Source organism: Telmatherina bonti (assembly GCF_933228915.1).
Source record: "Telmatherina bonti genome assembly, chromosome: 8".
Classification (NCBI taxonomy): Eukaryota; Metazoa; Chordata; class Actinopteri; order Atheriniformes; family Telmatherinidae; genus Telmatherina; species Telmatherina bonti.
In genome coordinates this window covers 15161664-15183602 of record NC_136626.1, presented here as the reverse complement: position 1 = coordinate 15183602, position 21939 = coordinate 15161664, and the positions used below count along the sequence as shown (strand labels likewise).

The 21939-nt window shown below is 38.9% G+C and overlaps 1 protein-coding gene across 1 annotated transcript in view; it reads right to left on the bottom strand.

The window, feature by feature from the left end:
* Window positions 1-21939, bottom strand: part of kank4 (KN motif and ankyrin repeat domains 4) — a gene marked incomplete at its 3' end in the record, with an annotated part of 75241 nt that overhangs the window by 5732 nt on the left and 47570 nt on the right. The window contains exons 2-7 of the mRNA XM_079244612.1: window positions 12518-12591; window positions 8576-12040; window positions 4933-5026; window positions 2418-2669; window positions 456-540; window positions 19-238 (exon numbers count right to left, since the gene is read on the bottom strand). Of these exons, the coding sequence (XP_079100738.1) occupies window positions 19-238; window positions 456-540; window positions 2418-2669; window positions 4933-5026; window positions 8576-12040; window positions 12518-12533 (4132 nt within the window). The 5' untranslated portion in view covers window positions 12534-12591. The remainder of the gene's footprint in view (window positions 1-18; window positions 239-455; window positions 541-2417; window positions 2670-4932; window positions 5027-8575; window positions 12041-12517; window positions 12592-21939) is intronic.

The window sequence follows — 21939 nt, the reverse complement described above, 5'->3', positions numbered from 1 at the left end:
TGTGTCATTGCATATTACCTGTATCTAGCAGCAGTTTTACCACAGGAAAGTTAGAGTGTGACACACTGTAGTGGAGAGCCATATTTCCATTCCCATCTGTCAAGTTAACAACATATGGCAGGAGAGTGGGGGTGGTCAATCCCACTTGTCGCAGGTATAATCTAACAGTGTCTGCCTGCGAGTCTTTCTGACTGGAAACTCTGAACCACTCCTGGTAGAGCACCACTAGCACTTGACGCTGAAGAGAAACAGAGGAGAGATAATATATAAAATTTAAAAAAGCATCTGGGACAAAAGAGAGTCAATACAAACTTGACTTTTTTTCTTTTTTTTTTTATTAAAAAGTATTTTTCTATTCTGTTGTAGAATCCAGGTTGAAATCTGAAGTTCTGGGTGTTAAAGCGTATAACTTTTAACAGCCGAGTCAGTATGTATTTGATTCAGAATATTCTTACCATCTCTTTATCTGGCGAGGAAACCTCTTCCATACGGTCCTTTACATACAAGCAGGCATCGATAAATCCTTTGTCAACTTTTTCCCTAAAATGAAAGAAAGAAAAAAGAGAGGCAAACTAAGAAGATGTTTGATTTTTTTTCTCACTCTGGCTCAGATTCTTTCATATTTCCAAATCGACCAGCACACTCCACATCTGGTCCTTCTGTTGTTTTTAAAAGACGATTTTCCCCCAAAGTTTTATGTGGAAATGCATATGGAAAACCATATGGATGAGAGATGTTTCACTTCATTTGGGGTTAATTTAGTCTAAAATACAAATAAAATAAGAAAAATGTGACAAGAGCTTTTACAGCTCACAGATGAGTCAGTTGTTTGACATGCAGAGCTCAAGCAAACCTCTGTGGTAACAGTCTGCACTGATTCACAGTCCAATAATATCCACAAAGCACCTAAACTGGTTATCCATCATACAAATTCTGTATTGCCGAATGCATAAGCCTGAGTGGGTCACAATCTGTAAAGTACTTGTCCTCTAGCCTTAACACACACACACGTACACACATAAGAATGATCCGACAGGTGCTGAATGATGAGCTAATACAAGTCCTGCCTTCTCCTAGCTATCTACTCCTGGCACCATGACCGTCAGTCAGAGCCTTGCATACCTGAGGCAGAGAAGCTATCAGTCAGTAGCAGGGAAGACAACATCATCAGTTATTTGCTTTCATATCCGACTGCTGTCGCTTCAAGGAATAAACAGTGGCTATGTGATGCTTTGAGACATCAGTTAGTGCAAGTTTAGCTTGTTGTGAGAAAAAGTGCTCGTGTACAGTCCGTTGAAAAGCTGAAAAGGTAAAAAATACATTGAGTATGTATATGTAAAATGTAGAGATTTATCGTGTATGTGAGTGTGAATACGGCCAAGATATTAGCAGTATTGTAGTGAGTATAAATAGATACTGGTGTGCAGATTTGCATGTACATAGCTTCTGGTTACAGTGCAATGCTTTTGGGGAAACTTTGGCTCCTGGCATTTATGTTGATGTTACTTTGACAAAAACCAAAAACATCCACCTTAACAGCGGTTTTCCCATAAAGCCTCTGTGTGCTAAAAGTGCTCAATCCATGCAGACAACAAGCTAAAAAGCCCCAAAATAAGCTACTGCCAACATCTCAGTGGATGTGTTTTTTTTTTTGCAGATGTGGTAGATCTATGCATACTAAAGCACATCCCGGCACCTGTCATTTACTCACACACACAGCTAAATATGAAACACTGAGTTGTTCCTGTCAGACTGCACCAACGTCTTCATCACCATGCTGTATGTGATCTAATGAGCTCCGCAAATTGTGTTCACTGCAAATATATTTGATACAAGCACTTGTGGGAGAAATGCATAATTACAGGTGTAATACTTCCTCTGCCTGTGCTGACTGGTAGATATGATCAATATGCAGCTATTCATGTGAAAAAGGGTTCCTTAATCTTGCAATATATTCGTTCCTGCTGCTGTGTGAACAAGCAGATTGCAATACTATAAGTCAACAAGTAAAGTTGTTTGCAATGAATTATACTTTATTTTTTTAAATCATGTTGACCACTGGAAAATGTTTTATTTTAAAAGATGCATTTAAGTATTTGAGCATGATATTTTATATCAGTAATAGAAGTTTATCAGCTTGTTTTGAACCGTATTTTTTTAACTGATTACTTACTTACTTAACTAAAATGTACATGTAGACACTGTTATCAACATAAATATCTTGAATATGTAATGAAGCACAAACCATCTCAGATAATGTAAAGTTGCTTCTTATTTACTCATTTTACTGTATGCAGGATGTTGTGTCATTAATCTCTTTTCTTGAAATTCTTATTAAAAAACTCTGATAAAAGTCAAAACATTGGCAGCTTCAGCAGGCACAATAAGCCCGACACAAAGGCCCGTGTTTGTCTCACCCATCTCCTTGCTCCTCCAGGAGATCTTGACTGCCTTCTGGATCCAGCAGACCTCTTTCCACCTCCTTCTCTGCAGACACAGTGCCTCCTCCCTCAGCTTTGCTCTCTGCATCTGCTCCCAGGATCTCCATTGCCTCCTCAGGCTCCTTACTCTTTTCCTTCTCCGCCTCTGGTTCTGAGCTATCTTCCTCCTCCACCTCCACTTTTGACTTCTCGTCTCCACTGGACTCCTCGCTGGAAGTTGTCTCATAGCTTAGAAAGGGATACAGTCAGGAGAACATATGCAGAATTATAAACCTAGACTTAAGAAAACTTTCATATTATTCTATTAAACTTTACCTTAAAAGTAAGAAAACTTCATTTTTATCCGTCACAGATTGGGTTTCTTCCCTAAAAGTACCTATGTGTAGAGTTTAGATGTACAGAAAGCCACATCAACTAAATGATTGACCAAGTACATAAAACCCTATATGTATATTTAAACACACATGTGCAACTCTGGACAAGCACTGTTTTGTTCAGTGTTCAGGAATAGCTGTTCATGTATTTAAAGATAGACGTTTGTGATGACTGAGGGGCATCATGAAGGCACCTCTGTGAGGCCTGTGATCAGGTACGCCTCCCACTGAAAGCCACTGATTCATGATCATTTGTAGATACACACACTGAAAAACCACACAAGAAGCGCTCATGCGCCGCAGCATTCCCAGCATTCCAGAGGAGCAAAGACAGGTTCCTTGGTGCGCCTGGTTTTTCTTTACTGTAAAAACGCACGTAGAACCTCAACCTTTTTAAGCACAGTCAACACACAGCATACATACAACTGTCGATATATGAAAATAAAAGGATGTAAAATGAATATTTTAATCCATATATGACCATAAAGGCCAATGAAAAAAATAAATCAAAGTTATTACTAACTGCACTTTGTAGAAATAACATATAGATCAGCAGTGACTGAGTCTTTTTCTCATATGCACATCTCAAGTCTTGGCTTTCGGATAAAAAAATATTGGGATGAAAGCAAACACACAACATTGCTACAGTTTTTCCTTCAGGTGTTACCTTTGGGGATTTTTCCCTTTGGGGATTAATAAAGTATTTTTCATTTCATTACAGTTATTTCTGCTAATATTTATCTACTACTGTTTATCTACCCAGTATTACTGGTGCATCCAAAATATATTCTCGGTTCTACTCAGCCATTAAGGACCTTTTTTTTTTTTTTTTCCCCCAGACAGACGCATAACTTTTATCACTTGTCAAGCTTTGGCTGCTTTTAATTAAACATCACCATGAATTTAGGACATCTAATTGGTGGAAGGTTTGGCAGGAAGTGGCTTCATCGTGGTTTCCAGGTTAGAACAGAGCAACAATAGAGGTCTATTAGCAACATAGTCATGATTACGATCTTTGTTATATTATGAAAATATGATATGTAACTGTATTGTCATGGATAGCTTGTTAATTTGCCTTATGTATGAATAAACACTATATTTGACAGGTAGACTCTAATCCTCCTGGATGAGATATTAATTCCTGGAAACTTCATAGATCACCGAAAGGGTAAACTATCAATCACAATCCAACCCATTGAGTTGCTCACGGCCGCTCTTGAAAAATTGTTGCCATTATAAGCGACAGCATTTGGGGACACCAGCAGTCTAGTAGAGTAGGATTAATAGATAGTAATTACTTTCTGTCTACATGTAGTTGCATATGCATTGAGGGTATGCATGTGGGGGGGGGGGGGTATTTTTAACATCTACATCCTCCCATTTGCACAGATAATGAAAAAAAATTAAATAAATTTCCATAGTTATGCAGATAGTGGAAAATTGATTGATTTGACCAGACAGTTAACAAAATCAACTGGCATTAAAGATGCACCTTTGTCCCTCAAGCCGTTCAATGCTTCATGTAAAATAGATCAGTACATCATGTACAAATATTTGCACACAGACTGTAATATTTGTTGAAATATTAGTTGTACCATCTGTACACATGGCTCCTAAAAACTTGAGAACACACATTCACTCCTGCAGAGACAGCAGTGAAGCCTGACTTGTTCTGGGGAACACAGCTGAACTTGGGGTTACAGCGGTCAAATGATGCATTTTAACTAGAACCGTGCAGTTTTTGTTATATGAGCAACCAGTGAGTAAAGACAAAAAAAACCCTGAAACTGATCTATCATCCTTCAGACAATGTTTCTATTTCCGTGTATGATTTCAGAAGATGTACTTTAAGGATCAGCAATCCAACTGAATAAACACTTTGCAAGAAAACACACTAAACATCACTAATCTGAAAAGCTGTATTGAATAGTTTTTTTTTAGATTAACTCAATATGCAAGTACATCCAATTAGATTCATTAAATAAATATCTGCACAGAAGATGGCTAAGAATATAACTCCCCAGTTTGTCTGTAAAATATGAAATGTGACCACACTGGAGTCCATATGAACACATAAATCACACAAGTTTGGATGCAGATTAAAAAGAAGATTTTACCCTCCGTTCACCCCAACAAATTTGAGGTTTTTCTTGGCTCCCTTGCTGCTCTGCTTGTTAGCAACCCCATCTTTCTTCATGATAGATTTGAGACCTGGTGAAGAAGAGGACAGAGAGAGAGAAAAAGATTTTTATAAAAAAGACAAAAAAAAAAAGTGTGAGGATTCTGTGGAATTGAGGAGTGTGTTTGCCAAATTTCCCTCATAGCTAAACACAGTTTAAATCCTTATTATTGCTTAACATGGTGTTTGCTTTTGCTTACATAAAACTACATAAAATACATTTTCAAAAAAAACAAAACATAAAAATCCTGTATGAAAACCAGTACTGAGACCTGATGAATATATAGAAAATGTAAAAATATCACCATCACTGGCAACGGAATTTATAAATGCGCTGAGGAACTAAATAGACTAAAAAAACCTGATAAAATGTGACTACAAAGCTATTTAAAAGGCTCTTTTCTATTGTTCTCTTTGTTCGTTTTCTGAAAATTTGTTCTATATTTTCTGTTTTGTTTGCACAGAACCACCAGACAGAATCTTGACAACCCAGTTGGATGCAGCCATTGTTGATGCTTATGTCATTCCAAAATGAATACTCTATGTAACACATTGCATCTATTTAATGTTCGCTTTTTAATCAAATACTGCAGGATAAACTTACATAGGATATCTGGATATTTTTTAATGAATATTTTTAGAGACCTGTGAGATATGTAAAAAGACACGGAAACAGTTCTTATTTTTTTTCTTTTTCACCGCTGTTTCTTTTCTTTTACATCTGCAGCCATTGATACAGTGGAGTTTACATTCTGTGGCAAGATTTAAACAGTGTTGCCATATTTTGCGTTTCGATTCGACTCTCATGAAGCGTAATGCTCCTTAACATTAGCTTGTTGATGATATCTATGCTGATTATTTTATCAAGTCAGACAACAATAATCCGCTGCAAACATTGCCAGACTTTGTAACCTTAAAGGCAGCATGTAATTAAATCTCTCAGTTTGATAAAAAAAAAAAAATTCTAATGATTTAATTTGGCTTAGAAATTCAATCAACTTGACAGATCTGCTGGTCATTAGCTATATAGAACTCCACTGCTATTAAAATTATGTGTGGGATGTTTGACAGGAAGTTCAAAAAGCATATCAGTGGAGATATCATATTGAACTTTAAATTAGCATTTTATTAAATATATAGATTAGTCATCTGTTTGGGTTACAGATGGTTCAGGATTCAGTCATTCATGTTTTAACTGGTTTGTAAGAACTCTAACCATAACTTTGGTCTTAGCATCTCTTTACTGGCTCCTTGTGTGTTTTTTAATTGATTTTATAGCTTTCTTGTTTACTTTTAAAATGTATGATGTGTTGTCTTCCCCTTATTTAACAAATCTTTCTTATCAAGACACACATCCCTGTGAGAGCACAGTGACCTACCAGCAAATGCATCTTAGATATCCCAAGTTCTAGATTAAAATACTGTGGTGATCAAACTCTTTCAGTGGCTGTCTCAAATCTATGCAACAGGTACACCTTTATATATTAAAACACACACTGTTCAGTCTATTCATACTTGTATGGATTATAGTTTAGGAATAAACACTGTGAAAGGAAAGAAAGGAGGAGCTACAGTGTTGTTTGCACACTTAAGAAAAGACAACAAAGAAAGTAATGTCAGAGATCAATATCAAACAAGAAAATGAATCATGTATTGAAAAGGATCCTAAGTCACTCGCATGCTGACAGTTGCAGAAAAATTAGATCATTGTGTTTGATGAAAACCTACTGAATAAGATTAACTTAACTGAAGATACATAACCCCCATTGCCAAGCATACATAGGTCACCGTTATACACCTTACTGACAATGTACAACCTTGACATTGTCGGATCTTATGTATGTAACTGGCCAATAATTGATTCCGCATGGGCTCTTTTGCTGACGGCTCTTGGCTCTAAGCCCAGTATGGCTGTCTAAGTTGTGCCTGAAAGCGCACATAGTACAGAAGATCGAAAATGTTTTATACAAGTACAAAGATGTGGCTTTGGGCCAAAAACTGCCAGCCAAGAAGATCCAAGCAAAAGCAACCACAAAAAAGGAATGCTGCTGATGGATTTACTATCTCTTGGGAGATGGTAATGGAGAGAGGGTGTTTTGTATGCATTTGCCACTTATATGGATCCTCTTAACAACTCCTAGTGGAAGAAAACCAGTGTGACTTTACCTTTTCCTCTGTGTCGGGGATGTTTGACAATGTGTTCATTTGCTCAATTCTCCAAAGCTGGACATGAATCTGATGACTACAACTGCTAGCAGTGAGTGCTCTTAGTGCAACAGCAGTGGTTTTGATGTCAATTTATCATTAACTGAATGCTAGAATTGAGAAGGTAATTAAAGAAGAAGACAGCAGCCTCAGAGAAACACTGGCATTTATAAGAGAACACATAAATCCAGGCATGCACACACAATCCGCCCTGCACTGAACGTGAACTTTGAACATAAAAATATCCCTGTGATAGCTGTGTGTGTACAAGAGTCCAAGCTCCTAGCCAGAAACATAGCAGTGAGATAAATAGGGAGGCATGATTTTATTGATGAATGTATGACGGCCCGCTCTTGAGAGTCCACTTGACAGTGTGCTGTAAGTGTTGAAATACATGGCTCCACTTTCCTGTGTGATTGTGTGTTTTCATACCATGAGTGGGATGAGAAATGGGCGTTTGATGTGCACTAGCATTTCAGTCAACCATGTGTTTAACAACTGCTTGGTAGCTTGAGCTTTTTTCCTCTCTTTCTACGTGACAACCAGCTGTTTCTGTATCTTGGAAATAAAGCAAATAAATACCTACAAAATGTGCTGCCATCGCTGCTAAATATAAACATGCTGTATACGTTGAACAGAAAATTGGTTTGTGTCAAGTGATGAAGGAAAAAAAAAAAAAAGACAAGGCACTGCCAGAAGCCTCCTGTTGAGACAAACTTTGCAGGAGGGTGTGAGGACAGAGACGACAGACTAAAATTAAAATCAATAAGCCTGACAAAGACAGAGAGAGGGAAAAAAATACAATTATGCCCAACCATGGCAAAGCAAACATTTCTCCTTCAGGAAGTCACTGAAAATAATTGGTGTTGATGCGTCGATGTGACATTAAATCAAGACACCAACATCATTCAAAATAGCAACAAGATAAGAGATTTTTTAATAGAAAAAAAAAGATACAACTTTTTCTTTTCTTTCCAACTGAACTGCAGCTAGTTATTCATTAATGGTGAAGACCTGGTCGAAAGCTTGTTACTTGAGAAGAATGTTTTAAATCCACTGTATAAAACCTGTGCTGTTATGATCTCCCAGCATATTGTAGGCTTGTCACTTTTTGTCAGGGTGATAATAAGATTTTCCAACATGAAATGATAAATTTGCTGCTTTTTATGTGAGTGAAATGAATGCTCTGTGAACGTACTAATAATAAAACTCCTCTGTGTTTAGAGATTTCACAGGGTTCCATGTTGTTCATCCAGATATAGTTATTTGCAAAGGGTGCATAACAAGTGATATGGAGGGGAACAGATTCAGTTTGTTGTTCCAGTCAGGTAAGCAGCTTTCAGACAGTCTGATAAACAAATGAACCTCATGCCTACCTTGTTCTTGCTGTTTGTTGGCAGCGGCTGCTTTCTGGCCTGGGGAGTAGAAAGCAGAAAGGACACTGAGGGAGCTGACCAGCTGACTCTGAATAGAGCTCATTTTGGAGGGAGCAGGCTTCCCTGCTGGCTTTACAGTTGTTGCTGCAGGTTCTGATTTCCCTGCAGGCTTTGCAGAGGTCCCTTTTCCTGCCTCTGGTCTTTTGCTTGTGGCTTGTTTCTGAGTGGCTGGGCTTTCCTGCTGACTGACCATCTGCTGGGCTCCAGAGCTGCTCCCGAGCTGTGCCCACTGCTCCCCAAGAAGCCCTGTTAACCGTGTTACAACTTGGCCCAAAGCTGCAGGCGATGTTGGCGATTCACTGGAGCCTCTGCGAGAAGTCTGAGCCTCACCAGAGTCTCGACGTGAGGCTTGGCTTTCGCTTGAACCACGGCGTGGAGCTGCTTCACTGGAGCCTCTTCGGAGAGACTGTGTCTCACTGGCATCTTTGGAAGGTGTCTGAGCCTCAGTGGAAGTTCTACGCGAGCCCTGAGACTGAGGCTGGACATCACTCGACACCTGTCGAGTTGGGCGGGTCTTTCCTTCTCCTGATACTCGAGTGGAAGCAGCGTGAGATACGCTGGATCCCCTCTGTAGTGCTTTCTGCTCTTTGGAATCCCGACGAGATGCAGAGGTTTGAGACTGAGACTGGACTTGATTAGATTTTGGCCTGATTTGGATTTCACCGGCACCTGATGCAGGGCCCTGAGTATTAGCCCGAGACGGCGCTTTAGACCGTTTCTCACTCGTCTCCTCGGGAGGCTTCTTAACCGGGCCGTGGCCTTCAACCTGAGACACAGAAGGGCTTTGATGCTTTTCTTGTGCTTCATGGTGCTGTGCAGGAGATTGATCCACAGGCTGTGGTGCAACCTGTGCCTGGGGTTGAGTTTTTTTCTGGGCTTGCTGGCCTTGAGTGTCACTGGATGCCCTACGAGGACGTGCAGGTACAGCCTGCAGCTGAGGTGATGGCTGGGCCTGCTCCACGGAGGTCTTCCGGCCTCTCTGTGGTCTTACAGGTGCTGCTGTCTTGACAACTGAGGTATCTGCTGTATTAACAACAGCCTCAGTAACCCCAGTTTCTTTAGTTGATGCACAAACAGTCTGTCCCTCTGATTCTTTCTTCTCTGTGGCCTCCAAGGCTTCCTCTTGAGGTGCAACACTTTCTTTTTCTACAATCTTTATGGGCTTCAACTCATTCATTGCTGATTCAGCTTGTGCAGGGCTCACTTCAGCCTGACTGTCTCTGCTTGCAGAAACTAGGCTGGAACACATGTCAGTCTGGTCTACATCTGACGCTAATGTTTGCACAACCCTGTCTTCAGCAGTCGTCACTGAACTCACGGTAGAAACCTCCACAACCACACTCTCACTTATTTCTTTTTTAATTCTTTCATTTGTTTTATTATCTTCTTCTACCTCACTGACCACAGTAGGTACATCTTCGTTCGCGCTAGCTTGACTCTCTGCCTCTGTATCTCTGGCCGGGTTGTCGTCCTGCCGTCTTTCCGTCTCTGTTTCAGTTTGCTGGTCGGCCCTCTGTGCTGCTTCTGTCTCCGTCACCCTGTCCACGGTGTTCACTCTTTCCGTTTCTGTCCCTCGGTCTACGCTGCTGGCTCTGGGTCTCTGTATATGGTTTGTCACCGTCTCTCCCTCCGTTTCTGTGACTTGGTTCACCCTTTCAGCTACAGGCGTCTCAGTTGTCTGATCCTGAGTGACGATGCTCTCCGTTATTGTGCCCCGTTCCATGCTGTTGGCTCGGGGTCGAGAAGAAACCCCAGCTGTCATCTCTGCCTCTGTTTGTATCTCTGTCACCTGATCATGTGTGTCAACTTGAATAGTCAATGTTCCCTGATCTATGCTACCCGCCCTTGGTTTGGGCACACAGACTTCAACACAGATTCTATCAGTATCTGTCCCCTGATCGACTGTACCAGGAGATTCTGTCTCTGTTTTCTGGTTGACAAAGTCTATTCTTTCAGTTACCGTTCCTGTGTCAATGCTTTGTCTTCTTGGCTGCTCAAGCGATGGTGTGCTACAGATCTCCACCCTCATTCCTTCACTTAGTTTCAATATTCTCTCTTCTTTCGCTTTGTTCTCCTCTATTTGTTCCTTCAGCAGAGAATTTGTTCTCTCCAGTTCTTGGCTCGCCTGAGTAAGTTTTGCCTCTAGTATCATTAATTTTTCCTGCAGCTTCTGCATTCCATCTTGTTCCACAATGTTCCCGCCTTTTGCTGCGATACGATCTTGACTGCTGCTAGTGTCTTTTTCTTTTATCGTCACCTGAAGCGATGTTAAATCCTTTCCTTCGACGTCCTGTGGCATCTTCTGCTCTGGATACTTCTGAGGACTTTCTAATTTCTCCTTTTGACTATGTAGTTTTTCTGATGGCAGTGTTTTTTGCTGTGCTGTGGAAGTGTCTCTGTCTGCTGATAAAACTTCAGGTCCCTGCATCCCACCTTGTGCCCCTTTCACTGTTAACTGTTTTTCTGGGACACGCTCTGCAGCCCCTAAACCTTCACTGGGCTGAAGCGTTTGAGATAAGTTTAGCCCTTCCGAAGACCTGCGTACTGGTAATTGACCACTGGCCCCAGCATCAGAGCTTGAGGCTTCTTTAAAGGATGCTGTGGAAACCTGCAGTTCAGCCTGGGCTTGTATCTGAAGAAGCAGCTTCTCTCTCTCTTCTCTCAAAGAGCAAATCTGAGCCTTAAGTTCTGGGATGGTTTTGACTTGCTCTTCCAGCTCTCTGACCCGCTTTAGTGCCACTGTAATCTGCTGGTGCAGACCCACCCGATCCTGAGGAAGACACCGTCTTTCTGTTACGTCCGGTGAAGGACGGAACATGTTTTCTGTTGAGCCATTTTCCGGTGTTCCCACAGCGCAGTCAGGGCTGCTTGAGTCGGAACCTTTACGCTGTTGGAGGGTAATGGGCATGCTTGACGCTCTGAGGAGATTCGGCCGACTTTGAATTGCAGCAACTTTGTCTTCAACACCTCGAAACCCTGCTCCTGCTTCATCTCTAGCTTTTGTTGAAACATATCCGGTTCCTTGACTGGTTGTCCCCCTGCTGCTCTGGCCAGGAGTCCCGCCTTCGCTTGCTCTGAAGTCAAAGATTTGTTGGACCTCTGTGACACGGGATTTAGGCCTGGGTCCCAAGGTGGATGTCCCCGACCATGCACTGTCCTTTTCCTTAAGAGAAGGTCTGACTCCATGTCCAGGAAGGCTGAAATTTCTTGGCAGAGTGCTGAATTTAGGTGGTCCCTTCACCCTGCGCTGGATGTGGACCCTTTTGATGGTGTTGCCTTTTTCAATATCATCAACATACTTGAGGAAGTCAAGATCCAGGTGGAAGCCATAGGGGGTCTCCACTGAGTACGGCAGCTGCTTCCTCTGAACACCACCCTCACTGGCTTTGGTCTGAAAGCCATTGGCTGCAAAGAAGGAAAATAATTCTCAATGTTATAGGTTAAAGTAAATGTTTAAATGTTACTTGACAAAATTTGCATGAACCAGATCCCAGATTATCTGTATTATTATTTATTTAAATTTCTACTGTACTGTACACATGGTTCTTCATTATGTTAAGCCATATCACTCACTGAGAAGTAATTATCATGCAGTGATTGTGCCAAAACAAACTAATCAGCATGTAAAATGCTGTTCATGCTGTGCCAGCTTATGAATAGCGTATGAGATGGAGGCGGTTAACACCTGAGGAAAATAGCTGCCTTTTGGTAACATAATCAAGTCAAGCCTATTTTCTCTAATGTCAGATGTTGGAGTTTAATGAACAAAAATAGAATTCTGCATGTCTAATTGTGTATTTTGTAGAACAGGATGTGACCTGTAACAGATGTTGGAAATAAGGGTATGTTTTCTTTAATTAATATAGGGTGGATGTTTCTCACCACTTTTCTTGTCCATCCTGGGAGGCAGAGTTCTCAGTCATCTACTTGTGTTTGCTACAGCTGGAGCTTGCAGCCTGGATTAAACAGAAAAAATAATCTTGTAAGGTAAAAAAATAAAAGAAGTAAAAGAAAAAAAAAACAAAACATACATACAGACCTATATACATATATATATATATATATACATATATATATATATATATATATATATATATATATATATATATATATATATATATATATATATATATATATATATATATATATATATATATATATATATATGTGTGTGTGTGTGTGTGTGTGTGTATGTATGTATGTATACACACACATATTTTTTTTTAAAAATATATGTGCCCTTCTGATTTGACAATGCAAACTAACTCACACTCGCTTAAGCATAAATCAGTTCAGTGGTGGTAACAGTTCAGATGGTTACTGGAACAATAGCACTTCAGTTGTTATGCTTGTTACAAATAAAAACATTGTGAATCTTTTTAACTGCATGTACAGATATGTGGATGTCAAACATTGTGCAAACTCAGCTCCTCTACTTGCATGCGCAATGAAGCCATGCCAAAGGAAAGTTAAATAAAATACTGTTGTGTCCATTACTCTAAATGAATTAAATTAAAGTGTAACCTTGGATTTGGAAGGGGTTCATTTGATAGCATATTGTTTTATATGCTTTAGATGGAAAAGCCAAGACAGCAGAACTACCTTCTGCAGAGTAGAGGTTATGTGAAATAAAAAGCAATTCACAAAGTGAAATAGAAACTTTTAAAGGCTTATTATAAAACTTTCTAATAAAATACCCAAACTCAAGAATTACACTAAGACATTTCTCCTATCTTTGAATGAGTGTCACATCTGAACTTAATTTTATATGAACATTGAAGCCCCTGAAGCCAAATACGAGTTCTAAGGGTATTTAACAAATTGAATCACATTATTCACACAATTTCCATGCAAATTTCTGTCCCAAGAAAAAAAAAACCAACAATTTCTATGTTGAAGACATAATATATATGTGCCTGCAGCTAATGGTTAATAACTTCACACTTCAAGATGTAAGCAGCTTCAGAGGTGTAAATTGAGCATTTCCATTATTTTAGGTGATTCATCAGAGTGTATGTAAAATGTGTTGGATCAAATGCAAAGAATATATATATATATATATATATATATATATATATATATATATATATATATATATATATATATATATATATATATATATATATATATGTATTTTTAAAGTAATCCCTTATCAGTCTTGGTTGTTATAGATTTCATACTTCATGCGTATATGCCTCAGGGTGTCTGCAGATACCAAGGCTATAATACTATATTGCATACTTCCCTCTGGTGATATTCTCTCTGTCATCTGTGATTTACTTTCTTATTTCAGTGCAATCTTTACACTCAAAGAGGAAAAACAAAAAAAGTATTTTGGGAATATGGAGACTGTCTCTCAGGAGGTGGTTTTCAAGTCAAATTGAAGGTTTCTTGTTTGATGTCTTGATAAAGGAGACAACCCCCACCCCCTCACCTATGTAATCTATCTGAAAAAAAAAGTACTGTATATGCTACAGAGGAAACAACTGAATGTCTACTTCTCAACAACCAGTTGACATTTTCTCTCTAGCAGTTATGATGATTGTTTGGTATATAATTGAATATTTTACTGATCCTGCTCCAAATTATGTCTGAAGACGTAGTTTTTTCTGGTGGAGGAAGCCCCCTTTTGTAACTTGTCTGAAGTGCAAAACTGCAGCTACAGCAGCACACTTAGGCACTTGCGTGTCTGTGCCACACAGAAGCAAGATTATTTACAACAGCTTGACGTAAACTTCACAGTCCTTGGCATGAAGAAAACTGTGTGTTCTGCAGTGCTAAATAGTGACATTCTGCAAGGCAAGCATTACATGAGCTGGCAATGTAATCAATCAAAATGACAGCCAGTTCACCCTGGGACCTTAACAGGAAATGTGACAAGCTCTATTTGGCCCCTGCCTTCACAGATTGAGCCTTAATAATGGGGGAAAAAAACAGGTGACCTGGAGCAGAACTGTTGTTTCTGCTATAAATGAGCAGATAAACACACACAAGGAGAGACACACACAGATCAACCGACTGACAGGATCTGACATTGTGTGATTGTTAACTTGGCAACCACTCCATAATCCACTACCTCTGTGCATCCCAGGAGTGAGAAGAAGAGCACACACATTCCTTACTCCTCGTGATGCTTAATGGGACAATGATCAGCTCACTGTCCTTAAAGCTTAATTAGCTGATCTGGGAGCAAAAGAATGTTATAATTACTGAGCTAAGTACAGGCACACTCTGCTGGCAATTACTTGCAGTGGGCTGGCAACAAAACTTTCTTTCAGTTAGATCATTGGTAAAATGAGACATTGAGGTAAAGTGAAAATAAAGGATTAAAAAGAGATTAAAAAGTCTGAAAAAAGACCATTTTGAATAAGTGGAGCAGAAGAAAGACAAAACTCCAAATGCAACAGACTGGTATGGCAAGAGGGAAGATAAAAGTAACAAGTTATAGTGCAGTGGAAATATATGTATATCTGGACATCCAAAATATCAGCAAAGTTACAAATCTGAAAAAATCCTCACAGAGTCTCCCATTTTTGTTAGGATAACCTATTTGATGTCTAGTTTTCTCCTCCTTTACTTTATAATATCAAAATCAAACGGTTTTATGAAATCTATATCGAAAGTTTGGCACATTTAAAATGCTATACCAATTCAAACAGTCTGTTTGTGAGGGTTCCTAGTTCCTTAAGTATCTGAGAAACATCAATGCGAACAGTATGCAAAGTTCTGCAAATGCTGAAGAAATGAACTTCAGTTCTTCCTTCTGAAACTCAGTTACCATGAAAAAGACTTCCCTCTTACAGGACATGAAAGGAGAAAACGCTGTCCCACAATTTCTTTCGACTGTAACATTTAAACAACACTCAGTTACTTGCATTAATTTTTACTTACTGATTCTCGTAAAAAAAAGAGGAGTAAAAGGTGAGTGTGAGCAGCATAGGTAAGCAGCCTCTAACATTACCCAGTCTTAATAATATGCATTTTGATAATATAATATCCAGGAATCAACATGACTGGATTGCATCAACCACAGTAAATATTTGATTTCTCATTTAATATTTTCTGATATCTGTAACTACTACAGACCACCATCATGGTCTGGATTAAGCTGCAGGTCAAAGATCACATGTATTTCAGTCTCCCAAACACCAATGACACAAATGAATATTATCCCTGGTCAAACAGAGCCACTGAGGATGCCATCACCTGGAAACACACACTACCTGCACCCACATAGAAAAGTTAAAAGCTTCATAATTACAGCTTAGTATTTAGTATCAGCCTCTACCTGAGGGTGTCTTCAGTTTCCTGATAAACAGGCTTTACATCTCACATCTCATCATTGATCCTCAACACCACCATCGTAGGCCTCGTTGCAGACAATGATGAGACAACTAACGGAGAAGAGTATGCAGCACTTACCAACCAGTTCTAGTGCAACGATCTCCCTCGCTGTAAGGAAATCATAGTAGACTTCAGAAGAACTGCAACAGGCAGGCAGCAGCCCCTTTGGCTCAGTGGTATCATGGTTGAACAACAACTTCAAATTCCTTGGCATGAACATGGCAGAGAGCCTGACCTGAACTTTGCATACAGTTACAAAATGCAGGAACATTCTACGTCCTAAGAAGACTTTAAAAGTCTGGCATGAATAACAATATAATAATAATTCAAGAATTCTACAGGAGCACAATCCTGTGCCTACTGACAAACTGCGTTATGATATCGTATCTTCAGCCTTGTTAACATCAATACTGGAACTATTGTGCACTTTATTTTTAGCCATTTATACATATTTTTAGGTATTGGATATTAAATACACAATATTGCAATCTTACACTGAAACTGCAATGCCACAGTAAAAACCCTTAAGAAGTACACTATTGTGGATATTCATAGGCTTATTTTATTGACATGGCCTCCTACTTAGCTTTAACTGTGTATTGCATGCTGCTTTAGACTCTCATTATAAGCCACGAGTTCCCTCACCCCACTTGTGTGCAGCCTGCTGAGAAACGTGTTCCATCTTCACATCCAACACACTGTGTTAACATTGTGTTTATCGTGTTAACATGCATATTAAAAATAAACTTGAGAAGAAGAATGGTCCAGTAGAATCTTGTTGCATTTGGTGAGCATTAGTACAGTAAAGTGGTAAATTACTGAAATACGATGAGCCTTTCACTAATATCGCTCTAAACTAGTAGATTATGCAGGTCGAGTTAGTAATTAAATTTTTGCAGCCTGTGTTGACACTGCTGACACACAACCCAAACTGGATTACAGGCATAATGAATATAAGCTGAAAGCTCATGAAGGGCATGCTAATCCAAATTGAAAGTGTTTGCTGCAGGACACAAAAAAAAAAAAGCTCAAAGGAAACCACCACGAAGCGCATCCAAAAACTGTCTGTATGCGTCGCTTTCGGTGAAGGCTTGTTTATGTGTGTGCTCACATTGGTTAGGATGTTGGTTCATAATGTGTGTGTCTGGCTGAGTCACAGTGTTTCAACAGGAAGTCTCGCCATGTCTCACACATGCACATAACCTCTTAAAGGACATGCCGCAATCTGTCAGCGCCAATCCAATAAGTGTGACAGCCGGGGTGAGAGGCGATGATATTGTTAATGTGCAGCCCGGAAGACAAGTATAATGACAGTTTAGTAAATAAGCTCATACTGACAGCAAGGGGCTTTCATCCATCACCAACATGAAACATCAATCATGCTAATACAGTTTAATTTTGCTGAACTTTTAAAGGAAGAAGATGCTCAGAGATTAAGCATAATGTTCACAAACACACATGTTTAATGTCGGCAGCAGTCAAGCGTTAACAGTATGTGAGGAGATGAAACAAGGTTACGTTGATTGCCATCCTTTAAATTATACCCAGAATGAGTGCTCAGGGATTCACACATGCACATGGGACAAACACACATTCACACACATAAAATTACTGCTGACCTAACACACCAAGAGGCATTAATTGAATGTCATGGGTCATTACTTTGGAGTGACTGTGTACTGGAGATCGAATTAGTCGGATACACTGACACAAAACAGGACTGAACAGAAGACAGACCAGCAGGAAATAAGATTGTAGAGAGCAAGCAAAGGACAAGAGGTGGGCGGATGGGAGAAGAAATTAGTGGAAAAAAGAAGAAGCGGTGGGAGTGTCAGGTCTACTTATATCTCATATATGTATAGTGTTACATTTTCCTCTCATCCAGTACTTTAAGACGTATTTTCTCCTTTACATAATTTTTTTTTTATCACCTTTCGAAGTGCAGATGAATGTATTGTTTAAACAGTATTGTGCACAGACTCTAGCTGAAGCTTTCCACTCTACACTGGTGTTAGTCAGCTATGGGAAAAAGGCAGTGAAGAGCTGCAAGCAGCTGCAGATAACATAAAAACAGCAAGCCAAGCTACAACAATGCAGGTCTGGAGTTGTTATCGCTGCCCTGACGTGGGACCAGCCATCTCTGTTTACCTTGCAATACCCTGAGAAAATAAGCAAGATCTGTCCAACTTAATACGCCAGCTCTCAACAGAAATACTTAAACCATTGCAGACAAACATGAGGGAGCAGATAAGACATGCGTAAGATACCAAATATGTCTGCTGCTGTACAACATTGACTGTGTGGAGAAAGAGCTCTGAAACAAATCCATTACTTGAAGTATATGATTAACTTTGAAAGAATGATCATATACTACAATCCCATTTCCTTCATTAGAGAGGAATAGCAATTTCTGTAATGACCACTGCACTGTTTTTCTTTCTTTTTTTAACGCTCAAAGCATTCTCCTGCACAAGCCACATACACTACTTCATCTTTACATTATGCACATATTTACAATCATCAACCAGCTTGTTTAAAATAAACCTTCCTTTATGTGTATGATCAGTTCAAACTCAGTTCCACAACCTCTCTTCATGTCAGCTGTCAGAGGCAATGCAGTGTGTAGATTTATTATTTCTTTATTTACCATGACGCCAAGCTGGATTTAAGAGGCCCCTCATGGTAGAGAGATGGAACATCTATTAGTTCAGTATAATGAGTTGTACTTGTGTGTGAAATAGCATCCACAGTATGGAGATTCTTGTGAGCTATGACCTGGGAAAACCATATATCCCTGACACGATAACTGGGAACAGGAAAGTTTACTGCTGCTGATCCAGATCAAATGACAGACGCTGGTAGCTTCTGCATTATAATGACAGACATTATCTGATATTGTGTAGCTGCATGAGAGAGACTGTGTGCATGTGTGTGTGTGTGTGTGTGTGTGTGTGTGTGTGTGTGTGTGTGTGTGTGTGCATGCTCTGCAGGAACAGATCAATCTTCCTGCTCTACTACAGCTATTTGAGAAGAGTCTGGTCCATCCCACGCCTGTCTAACATTATCTCCGTCTATGTATAGCACATCGGCAAAACTGTCCAAGCAGAATAAATCTTCCGGGCCAATTTGTCCTTAGAATTCCTCGCTCAGTCCAGTCTAGCTTATCTTCCAGACATCCTCTACTCAGTCTTAACTCAGTATTATCTGGTGAAGTCCAGTAAGACAGACTCTGTGTTCAACAGAGGCTGGGTTGTTCTCTCTGTGTCAAACAATATCTGGCTCTCAACTCCACAGAGAAAACGAGATCCTCTGTCTGCAGGCTTCATTAAACAACATCAAAATATTCCCACATGGCTAAGTGAGTGGACTACTGATTCATTATAAGCAAGATCAAAGAATATTTGTCTGTTATGAGCTGTAAATTCAGGTTATGAGCTGTACTGGATTCCTTTTAAAACAATCCATATGTTGGAACTTAAATTTCAACCCAAACAAGCATATTTTTTTTTTCTATTCAGTAGTAAATGAAAAGATAAAAAAAAAAATATATATGTATATATATATATATGCATATATATATATATATATATATATATATATATATATATATATATATATATATATATATATATATATATATATATATATATATATATATTTTTATATATATATATATATATTTTTATATATATATATATATATATATATATATATATATATATATATATATATATATATATATGTAAAATATAAATAACATCCTCTCTGAGTTCTGGGCAAACAACAGAAAGTGCTGCTTATGCAAAAATCAAAGCCCAAAAGGCACAGACAAGTGCTTTTTAAGTCTCTCTACTGCCTGTTTAGCCTCTAAATACATCATCAAAGTACTACTCAAGGTTTCATTTTACTGTTCAAAAGATTCTGACAAATTTTAGGAGTCGGACCAAAGGCAATCTCCAGTGTATCTTTTTACTTAACAACTTAGGATCTGAGGACTACACTGACATAATAGTACTGCATTGCTATTCACCACATAGGTACACTACTAGTGTGACCAAAATGTCATATTATATATCCTAATAAGGATATACATAGCAGTATAAAATGTTTTGTGCCAATAAGTCATCATTAGTCATTTGTCAGATTTGCTTGGCAACAGCAATAGTGATCTCCCTCCATCTGCGGGAACTATCGTTGTATATATGAAGTTCTACCATTTGGAGTTTATGAGTGCTTTCCCCACCAGTTTGTGCTGCTTTTGTGGCTTTTGCTTGTTGTTTCTCTCCGTATTCTTTGTTATGATTTTTACACAGGTGATAAAATAAGTTAGTTGTGTTGAAGTCTGTTGTTGGGACTGTGAGCTGTCAAATTATTCAAACATCCATTGTCTGTTCCACATCGGTCTTTTATATCCAAACCACATCCACGTGACAGAAGTTGCTCCTCTTTTAGGAACAAGCTCATTGGTTTGGGTTGGCTGGTCATCTTTTAGGTAATTACCCTGCTCTGAAATGCATCTGCTACTGTCTTCCTCCATGTTTGTTAATGTAATGCAGTGTGCATGCCATAAAGCACATCTTGACATAAAATACTGCAGTAAACCTCCTAACCATGGTGTAAACAACTGAGCCTCATATGAAACAACAGACATTTACTCTTGTCCAGATTATATATCTATCATCATATGCACAACTCTAGTACTAGCAATTTAAAAGACCCCATTAAGACCAAAGACATGATAAAAAAAAAAAAAAGGTAAAATATGTCCAATTTGTTTTAATACAAGGTCTTTATTTGTCCCTTTAACAAAATGTAAAATAAAAAAGTACCTAAATATTTTAGGGTTATTTATCTATTATTAACATGTCATATGTATAAATGTTTATATTATTCTGCGTTCTGGTGTCCATTAAAGGGGCAGAAGACAAAAATCAGACTGTGTTCTGCAGGAGCAAAGTCTGCACCATGAAGTGATGCCAAATGTCTCAGAAACTCTATGTATCACATATGCCATGCTGGGTTCTCATAAGTGAATATTTATTATATGATGCATTTATAAAAAGAGCAATTGAGTCAATGCATCCATTTATTAAAAGCCATGATTTCAAATCGTTACAGATTACAGTATTTACATGATGATTGGTTGTTTTTCAGTACAGAAAGAGACTTATTTTAAGGCGTAAATGTGTACAGTATTTCTGCATTTATCTGTAATGCTGTGGACTCGACCTGACTTCTACCACCTATATCTTGCGTCTGTCTACGGAAAGATAACTTATACCACACCTTCCCTGCAACTGTTTCTTTATCTTTTTTACCCTCTCTGTTGCACGATCTCTCTATGCCTTCATAGACAAAATGACACCATCTTCAATCAGCAGACTCCCATCCTTACACAGCCCTGTAGTGGCATTCCAGTATGAGGAGCAGCTGCCTGCTTTCATTAGTGAAAAAGGAAGCGACACTGCATCTATTATTCAGGGTAGCACACAACCCCCTCCAGCTGGAGCTACGTTAGCATTATGGCTACTTCCGCCATGGTTGTAAATTAGAGCGATAAAGCTAATTAGGACTTGGCCATCTGACTATGTCAACAGTTGCAGATGTTAAAGGGTGCTGAAAGGAGATGGGCATAGAGATGACCTGCACACACACAAAGATGTAAGAGAAAAAGGAATACATGGAGAAGTGGGCATTGTGGAGTGATCCAATACAAAACAATATAGACAGTATAAAACTATGCAAATCTTTGCTTCACATATTTAGTGTAATTAGTCCTTTAAATTATTTTGGATGAAATTGAGCTTATTCCTCCACTGAACTGCTAAAAGATTAATTTTTCTTCATTAAAAGTTTGTTTTAGGTCCATTTATAACATTTTTGTTGGATTAAGGTTAAAACTTTAACTTTGTGGCTTTAAAACATTAACTGTATTCTTCAATCCTTCTGAGGTAAAATCA